A 10,022-nucleotide genomic window follows, 5' to 3' on the forward strand; every position below is an offset into this window, starting at 1 on the left:
TTGTTGGCCTAACATGGTTTTCGAATCTCGTTTTGATGATAACAAATGAAGGATGATTTAACATATTGTTGTTAGGTGATGATGTTTCAAGAATGCTTGAATGATAAACTTCAAAAGATCAAAGGAAATGCAAGCTCAAGATCACCAAGGACCATAAAGCCACACTTATCTTCAAAGTGATCCAAAGGAAGCTCAAGTGAACTAAAACGATCAAAAGCATGTGGAAGCCTAAAGTTGCCTCAAGCTCAAAGTCTAAGAGGACTCAAAGCAAAGACTCATATGAAGACTTCAAAACTTAGAGTGTTTAAGGCTTTAGGATGAATCTATGTAAGAACTTCTTGCTAAATATCATGTGAAAATGTTTTGAAGCTCATTAGGGTTTGCCTTGGACTTAGAGACCTTGATTTAAAATCCCGGAAAATGTTTTTATAAGTAACAAAGCACGAGAGCCAAATGATTTTGAAAAATAACCTGAAATCAGAATTTTTAACTATTCAGGCGACTGAAGAATAACCTCAGGCGCCTGAAGATTTTCCTGATGAATTTTTGAAGAGGCAGTATAGACTCAGGTGACTAACCCTTGTCACCTCAAGCGCCTAACCCTGTTTTCAGTTAAAATTTCACTGTTTTAAAGAACCTCCGGCGACTAACCCCGAGTCTTCAGGTGCTTGAACACTGTTAACCGCTATATTTTTTAAAAGTTTTAAAATTCAAAATTAAGTTTCTTGTGCCTCAAATTTTGTAAAAACTTGGAAAACACTCCAAGTAAACTTGGGCAACACGAATTAACCTTTTTGAGCCTATAAATATATGTTTTCACAAATCAAACACACACCAAGCAATTGAAAATCTACTCTTAAGTTGAAAGCTCTCTTGTTCTATCAAAGCTCTCTCTTGCTCACTCTTGCAATCTGAGAATTACTGAAATTCTGAGCTGCTGATCATTCTTCTCTGAGCACTACAATCTGAATTGCTGATTCTTATCTAAAAGAAGTAATCCGGTGAAATTGTTCTTAAACTTCAACTCTATTTCTTTTTATATTTGTTATTGAAGTATATAGTGTTTTCAATTGTACTAACCAGCTCTATCTGAGAGCATTCTTTGTACAAAAGAAATTGTTTCTTGTTTCTTGTTTCTTTGACAATTCATGTGATTGGATCGTTGTAACCGAGCATGGGTATCGCTTGCAGAGGGCTCCACCCTAAAAGAGGATTGTAATCGGTTTGTTCTACCTGCAAAGGAACGAGTTAGTGAAATCCTTCGGTGGTTTTGCCTAAGGCGAGAACGTAAGCTGGGGATAAGCCAAACCTCGTAAAAAATTTCGGTCTCACTCTCTACTTTTTTCTATTTAAATTTCAGCATATATAAATTGTGTTTCAAAGTGCAGGTTTGCTAAAAAACTGAGATTGAGAAGACTTTTTAATCTAAGAAAGTACGTTGGTTAATATTTTGTGGAAACTTAAAGGGAGTACGTTGATTAACCGCTTGCGGAAATCTCGATTAAAAGAAGTGCATAAAAATTCATTCACACAGGGCTACAAACTGAAATTTGGCAAAACGCTGAAATAAGAAAGTGCTGCTAGCTCTCATAAAATTGGTTAAGTATTGTGATTGGTTGATTGTTTATTATTTGGTTTGAGATTAGTGTTGTGATCGTGGTTGATTTGTTTGAATATTTAAAGTCAGCAACTTCCTTGTGTGGTTACTAAGTAAAAAGCTGTAAATTTGTAATAACACTTAAAAGAATTTTTATAAACCCAATTCACCCCCCCCCCCCCCTCTTGGGATAACACCTTGACTTTCAAACCCATTTTTCAGTAATAATAATACAACAACGCAGCAACAAACCAAGCCTTAAGTCCTAGTAAGAGGGGTCAACAACATGAATCCTTTTTTCGCCAATTTACACGATCATGAGCAATTTATTCCTACAATTAGAGGGTGATCCCTGCTCAATATCTCATTTCACAATAGTTTAGATCTGCCCTGACTCCTCTAACAGTAACTAACTCACTCCTCCTCACCAGTGCACCATTTAGCCTACGTTACAAGTGCACTTCAATTGCCCCTCTCTTAACTTATCTTCTATATGTGCTATGCCCTAACTTGCAAAATCATAATATATTATTATTATTTTTTAGCTATTTTGGTAATATATTATTATCATTATTATTAACAAATTTCCATGGATGTACCTTAACCAAACGCAGTTTCATTTATGAAATCAATTTCGAAAACAAATAAAAAAACGCATTTTTGAGTATAAAAAATACATTACACAACCCCTTTTTTTCATTTTTAGAAACTACAACATGGAAACCCATTTTTGAATACTTAACCAAACGGGCCCTAAGCTCTCTTTAGAGAATACATCTTTGGAATACAAGGCGACAAAGAGCCTTTGAACCAAAGATGAGGATGTGGCTAGCTGCTAGCTACATGTCTACAAAGTCAACAATCTGAAATCAGTTCACTTCATTCTTTTTCCTTCACCTTTTTTTTTTGCCCGGGGGGGGGGGGGGCGCGGAAGGTGATTTTTGTCATACATTCTAATGGTTAACAATAGCACCCTGGTAAATAAGGGAAAAAAAGAAAAACAAATAAAATGAAAAAAAGCAAGAAGCCAAGATAACATGGTGGAAAGGGTACACTTTGGTGCTAGCTAGCCTAATAACCTAAGTTAGAATAACTCATATTAAAGCAACAGTAACATAAAAACCATTTTTGGCATTTTCCACCATCATACTCTAGATAAAAGAATTTGCACTTTGCCTTCTCAAACATAACCTCCATGTAAGTACGCGTACTTCTAAATACAGATAACAACTAGCAAGATGAATAAGCACTCTTGGAATTCCTTCCTTCCAATTCGGCTGCAGAAACAGCTTCACCACAAAGGAGAAAGCTTAGGTGACTAAATCTCAGTAGGTATTACTCTAATGTCGTCGCATTAACTATCTGCATAATCATGTATTTTCTACAATTATATGGAAAATCAATGACATCCAATTCAAGCAAATGCTTTATCCTATAGCAGTTATCCCCTAATTCTCATTAACTCTAAACACACCATTGACCACAAGAACATGAAGGGGTGCAAACAAATAATGGATTCCAAATTTTTATTTATAATATCTTGCTATCCACAGCGGATATCATGTGTGTGTTAGATATAATAGGAATAAATAAATAAATCTGAAGGTAAAAGAGTTACATCCAAACTTGAAGATCACACACTCAAATCATGGAAACATTCTCTACAAGCATGAAGGTAAACCTCCATATGTCCTGCCCTCCCTCAATGGCATTGGACTTGGGAGCCTTGTGAACTAGATGTTGCAATTTTTTCTTTTACGTTTTCATTAAAAGAAATTCAATACTTTGACTAAAATGACCACTTAAGACTAATGCCATTGCATTAATTTTCATTGCCGCTCCAACATTTCAAAGCTAACGGCCAAACTCTCACATCCTCATTCCCATTTTGCAGTTAATAAATATTTTTTATAGAAATAAAAAATGCAATTATTTTAAACATATTGTACTCACAAAATTTTCCATCATATTTTCCTGTCAAGATCCCTTTCCTGGCATGAAATATCATTTCATCGATAAACAGAGTGCAATGAATAATAAAACCACAAGCAATAGAAATTAATTTTAATAAATAATAGCAATCATCAAAATAAGCACAATCTGCATTGACCAACCGTGATCAAATAAGAACCCATTGTTCAAAATTCAAAGTACAGTGTCATAATCTCATAATCAATTCCACTAATAAGAAGAAACAAATGGGTTCGTTCTAAGCTTGCTTACTTGCCCGGTGTTGCAATTCAAACCACACCCACATTGAGGGCACTCTACAAAGTTATCAATCGGAAACCCGGCGGAAGCAATTCCGACGGAGAATTCGAGGGAGTCGCCGCTCCGGTAAACCTCGACAATGTCGACCCAGAACCAGAAGAGCTTTACGCTCACACCCTCCAGGCCGGAGAGCTTGCCTGTGGATATGTGACCTTTAATGGTGGATTTGTACTTCAATTGATACGAGCCTTCAAGAGAGAAGCTACAGCTACCGTCCATATAAGCAGAGAACTTCCCTGTGGACGCATCGAGATCGTAGCCGGTGACGCCCAAGGGAAGAATCCCAATTGGGAAATCGTAGCCCTGAAGGACCTCGTACGCCGTCGGCTTCTCGTCGCCGGCGGATGACGATGCCGCCGGTGAGGAACAGATAAGAATTAGAAACAGTACTGTTGACGAAGACATGAATCTCTGGGAAAATACCATATCCATCTCTCTCTCTCTCGCTCTCTCTCTCTATCGCTCTATGGTCACCGTATATTTCCTGTGATCCTGTCCTTTCTGAGAGAGGAATTCTTCCTGAGAAAGGAATTGGAAATTGGAATGGTAGTTGCGTTCTGCCCGGGTTGGTCTTCACGTGAATGGGCCTGACGTGTTTCGAGTGGGCCGACTGCAATGGGCTTATTTTGGGGGCCCGATCAAAGTCACCTGCCTGCTTGTGAGAGAGAGAAATTAGAGAATGGTAGTTAGCTATTTGGGTTGGGCTTATTGGGCCTCTTTTAGTCTAATCTTCGGCTGAGCCACACCCAACTAACCAACTGCAACGGCCTACATTGAATGTGTACTAAAGAAATTTTGTAGTAATAAAAGAATGATTTTGATTCCAACTATGTGATGCGCCCTTGATAAGATAAAATCCTAAGCCTAGTGGCCAAAACAGGAAATACTTAAGTGGAGTTGTTCTCGAAACCATGACATTTGATATCAAAACCACGCTGAGAGTACTATTATGAGAGACTCTACACACAATCATTTTGATGAAGAATTCAGGGATTGGACAAGAAAGAGTGTCAAAATCCCACAGTAGATGTGCAATAGAGAAATCTTGGGCTTATAAGAATGATTTGGACTCCAAATATATAATAGACATTTTATAGCACAAAATTATGAATCAAGTGGACCAAAGGGGACAATATCTCATCAAAGCTGAGTCTAAGACCATGACGCTAACTCCACTTATTGTTTTGATTGAAGTACTGATGTTGATTATTCTAAACCATACGCTGTATCTTTCTCCTACCAATAATAACTATGATGATGATGATGATGACAGTAGAAAAAGTAGTCTCTCAAGGATGACTCAAGTGGTAAACTCAAGACTCTTCTAGTTAAAATATCAAAGTTCGAGTTTTGTAAGCTATGACTTTGCATTTGAAATAATACATTGATATTAAATTAGAGAAAGGTAGAGAGATGGGTTCATTATTCCAATATATTAATTGAATGTCTAAAAGTCTCAGATACCATCTTTTTAGAAAAATAATAATAGAAAAAATTTCATAGAATAACCATATCTAATTTTTGAATTTAGCTAAATCAAACAAGTTTATGAATCAATTAACTAAATAGTTCAAGTTAGTTCGAGTTTTTCAATTAGGGGGAGTAAACTCGACGCTCATTTTTATGTCATATTTATAAACTCGTGTATAATCATGTTAGATACTTATACAAAATAGAGAATTAAATTTTCTACATTGTCTTCAACATTTAAAAAAAAAAAAATACACACAGAACACATAGAAATTAAATAGGAATATAACGCACTTGGAGTTCCATCCAAGACTAACTCTCTTGATCACCAGGTGGCCATTGTTTACATTCTCAGTTCAATTCTCATTGGGCCAACCATGGTGCAACTCATATTGATTCAGTGAAAATGTCTTCATGATCTTCTGCAAGCTCTGCTGCCGCAGCACGGTTGGCTTCGGGAGGCTCCACCCCTTGCGGAGGTTTTGGGTTTTCGTTTTGGCAGCGTCGTCGTTGTCGAAGGCCTGCATTTCCACTGCTCCTCTAACCAGGTGGGCTGAGCCTTCTTCCTCCAGGACCTCCACCATCTTCTCAGTTGAGATTGGAGACTCTGACTTGTTCTTGTAGATTGCATAGATCAGTAGTTGGAAAGAACCCAACACAAGCCCAATTCCACTTGGCACCTATGGAGTCATTTGAATTGTTGAAAAGGCAAAATGATGTAGGCATTCTAATTTTCAGCGTTGGCTGCTGTATATATGCTCAAAGCTTTGGGTAGTGGAGCTCACAGCTTTGTCCTTAAAAATAGGTCAAACTTTTCTTGAGGGATTGTTTGGGATTATTTATGAAAAAGTAATTTTTTAAAAATATATTTTTTTAAAAAGTACTTATCTAAAAGTTGTCTAGGTTACCTATGACAAGTTCCTTTTGAAATAATTACTTATTATTAGGTGTAAACCAAACACTACTTATCGACCATAAGTACTTATAAAGTTCATTTTTAAAAGTACATATTTGACTCAATTGATCGATGAAATTTCTATGCTAGCATGACCCTAGTTGGGTTTAACTAAACCTAATCAATTATTGGTCATTTAAAGAATTTATAAACTGAAGGCGAACTATAAATCGCCTAAACCATGAAATCTCATAGTGACAGCTGATTGTTTGAGTTTAAGTAAATATGTAGGCATTAAAATTGACTTTTAAGTAAAATACAAAACAAGTCAATATAAAAATAAAATACTTTAAACTAGTATTCGGGAGTACATATTTTGAAATTTGAATTCGAATTTATGTGAATTTAGAAAAAAAAAAAACTTTATATTATTTTTTTTATTTTATGTTTATCCAAATTCACATAAATTTAAATTAAATCCTAAAATCTCTTACTCCTAAATGTAAGGTAAAAGACATAATTCATGACCTAACACAAAAATAACAATTTAGTGTTTTAGTGTGCTTTACTAATTTGTCAATAAATTTATATATATTATGGTTGATATTAATTTGCAATTTTGTTCGATTTAATACATTTCTTATCACGATTCGAGCTGAGCCGGGTCAATTTTATGTATGTGAATTGCAACTCACCTGAACCATAAATTTATTACATTTCTTATTTCGGGAACTTATCTAATGATTGGGAGATTAGAATTTGAACATGAATTTGAATAAAATATAATATGAAATTACAATGAGTCTGGTCAAAATGTATACAAATTAAAATTTAAAATTTATGATCCTAAATGCCTGAGAATTTTTTTAGACAAACAAAGGGCTCTCACTAAAAACATAAATGGTAAGAAGAAATTGTAGAAAAGAGGTCAAGAAAATAAGATGACTTACTCCAATGTAGTAGTCTTTGACAAGCACGGCGTAGATAGACCAAGAGCTGGCGTTGAGGAACAAGAAAAATGAAAGGGCAAATGGCATGAACTCTACACTCTCTGTCTTCATCACTGTTCTCTGTTCCACATTCAATTGAATTAGCGCCTACCATTCTCTCTAAATTGCCGAAAAGTTTTTTTCTTTTCTTTGTTTTATACGCCCTATTTGAAATTTGGGAAGTAGAAGGAAAATATAAAAGAATTTAATTTCTTTGTTTGATTATCGAGAAAAAAAAAATATATATATATATATATATATATATCAAATCAATCAACGAATGGACCCATAATATCTTTTTTATTTCCTGTTAAGCAAATTATGCTACCTTATATCGTATTTGGAACTTATCATCAAGCTATAATGTGCTCAGAATAAAAATTTTAAGTCTAAAACTTTCAGAATGGAAAACAAAGAAAAATAAGAAAGAAATTCATTTTTCACTGTATCTTCTTTCTATATTAAATACCATTTAAAATAAAAGTTATTATAATATGATTAAAAATTAATTCAAACCAATATTAAAAATATGTAAAATTAAAAATTTTTTCATTGATTTTGTATGTATGTATATATATATATATATTATTTCTTGATAACTGAATTTGAAAAGTTGAGATCCTTCTTATTTTCTTTTCATTTTCCTTGATATTAAAACAACTTTGTAAAGTAGCATCTCGAGAGCACCCTGCACACAGGACCGAAATGGATCCTACTTCCATTTCGGACCCATGACGGCTCTATTTGTGGAACACAAGCTTCAAAATAATTAACAAAGCAATTTTTTAATTCTAAAAAAAAAAAACATACCTCTTTTGTCAAATAAAAATGTTAAAATTGATACACCGTAATAACACGAGCTCATGTGGTAGGACATCACTAGGTCATCCTATCATATGGGCCGTTGCGATCCGAGTCAATATGTCAATATCTTTTTTCCAAAAAACAAAAAAATGTAAAAGCTTACCATGACTGCTAAGGGTGCGGCATACATGCCAATGTTGAGTGCTGAACAAATTACCCCAGAGAAAGTGAGTCTCATGTCTCCATGGAATGCTAACAGAGTGATTGCAATTACTAAACCAAGGAAGCCAACATCTAACAAGCCCACCAGCTTCATCAACTTTACCTGCAAAAAAAATAAAATAAGCGAAGGACAAAAAAAAAAAAAAACAAAGTGACACTCACAGTGATGATTTCATGACTTCTTCTGCCATTTGAGCTGTCAATTTCAATTGTAACCCGTGACCCATCTCTGCAATTGCTGCACATTTGAGCCCTTTACTGCAGATTAAGCACTTCACATTCCCAATTACAGCCCCTCAAAGAAGGGATTTGCAGGGGAAGCCCCTTCCCACATTGCTTCATTTTCTTTTTGAAAAAAATCACATAACTAGATGTGATGCTCCCATCCTTCCTCATTTACTTGTTTTTACTCAATTTTAAGTAAGTAGAGAAGAACCCTTTGCCCCAAATAAAAGCAATTTAGCTAGAGAAACAGAGCATGTGGGGAAATGGGTAATAGAACAGAGACTGATTGATGGATTGATTGTCAGTACCTTTTTGTTATTGGGAGCATAGATGAGAAACAGAGTGACATAGATGAACTGGAAAACAGTTCCAGTGCTGTTGACGGTGACGACGAGCAGGCCTCCTGGCTTGAGAAGCCCATAGAAAGTCCACAAGCTTGTGCTCAGCAGCGTGGTTATATAAGGAAGCGCTTTGTAATCCTCTGTTGATTTCTTCTTCACCACTCCCCAGAACGTTTTTCTAACACACCCTTTTATATGTTACTCACTGCAGAGACAGAGAGAGAGGCAGAGACAGACAGAGATAGAGAGATTACTTACATAGGAGAAGCGAAAACTAGTATGGAGATTATATTGCCTGGAAAAGGAAATTGCAGGAAAATGTTAGTTTGGAGAATTAAAGATGAAAAATAACAGGGGACGAGCAGAGAAGAAGGATTTCAGGGGCTGACCGATGATGCCCACAATGAAGCTGAAGGCAGCCATGGGAGTACTGAAGCAATTAACAGGGTAATTGAAAGGAATGAAGATGGAAGATAGGGGGCATGTCAGGGAATTGACCAGACGTGGAAGCTTGTGGCTGACGAACGATATATACTGCCATAGTGGAGATTGATGATGCCTTTACACTCCTTTGTCCTTTCCTGGGTAACGCCTTAGCCATTTATTTTTCATTTTCTTCTCTTTTTGCGGGTGAAATACTTGACTTTCTTTCTTCTTTCTTCTTTCTTCTTTCTTCTTTCTTCTTTCTTCTCTCTTCTTTGTTGGTGTGAAAAGGACTGAGCATTCCTACACTCATGTTCTTCATCTTGTAGTGGAGAGAGATACTTAGCAAATGGCATGTAGAGTCCAAAACTTTAATCTTAGTTGTCTTGATTTTATGCTAGGGTAGGACGATAGTTTTTATGAATGAGGAATATTATTTGTTAAAGAGTCGAAAAAATCTTCATGGGATGAGGGTGGCTGTCATCAGGGCCGGCTCTGCCAGTTGAGGCGCCCGCTAGCGGTCCAAAAATTTTGGGCTCCCATTTTTTTTTTTTAATATAATAATATAGTTTTTGGGTCTCAAAATTTTTTTTAGTTTCATTCTTATAATTGACTTTCCAACTAACAAATAAATGAAATTATATTTTAAAATATAAAATAAATATAATTTAATTCCTTTTTTTTTTTTTCAAATCTTATTGACTTCCCAACTAACAACTTTATTATATTTCTAATTATCTATTACTCTCATCTCTCTCTCTTAGTCCCTCTAAACAATTTTTTTC

General features: G+C 35.4%; 2 protein-coding genes across 3 annotated transcripts; both read right to left on the reverse strand.

Moving 5' to 3' along the window:
- Positions 1–3,681: 3,681 nt before the first annotated feature.
- LOC131154531 (uncharacterized) lies at positions 3,682–4,479 on the reverse strand. The gene has a single exon (XM_058107356.1). It carries the CDS (start codon positions 4,298–4,300, stop codon positions 3,779–3,781), a length of 522 nt encoding a protein of 173 aa, XP_057963339.1. The 5' UTR covers positions 4,301–4,479; the 3' UTR covers positions 3,682–3,778.
- Positions 4,480–5,486: 1,007 nt separating this feature from the next.
- LOC131154149 (bidirectional sugar transporter SWEET16-like) lies at positions 5,487–9,546 on the reverse strand. 2 transcript variants are annotated; one of them, XM_058106705.1, is made up of 6 exons: positions 9,204–9,546; positions 9,073–9,109; positions 8,782–8,992; positions 8,190–8,351; positions 7,184–7,303; positions 5,487–6,018 (listed from the first exon to the last, which is right to left on the reverse strand). In XM_058106705.1, exons 1-6 carry the CDS (start codon positions 9,235–9,237, stop codon positions 5,695–5,697), a joined length of 888 nt encoding a protein of 295 aa, XP_057962688.1. In that variant the 5' UTR covers positions 9,238–9,546; the 3' UTR covers positions 5,487–5,694. The 2 variants fall into 2 exon arrangements, with proteins under 2 accessions (XP_057962688.1, XP_057962689.1); XM_058106706.1 differs by lacking the exon at positions 9,073–9,109 and having other exon boundaries at positions 9,167–9,311.
- Between the last annotated feature and the right edge of the window lie 476 nt (positions 9,547–10,022).

Source organism: Malania oleifera, chromosome 4 (assembly GCF_029873635.1).
Source record: "Malania oleifera isolate guangnan ecotype guangnan chromosome 4, ASM2987363v1, whole genome shotgun sequence".
NCBI lineage: Eukaryota > Viridiplantae > Streptophyta > Magnoliopsida > Santalales > Ximeniaceae > Malania > Malania oleifera.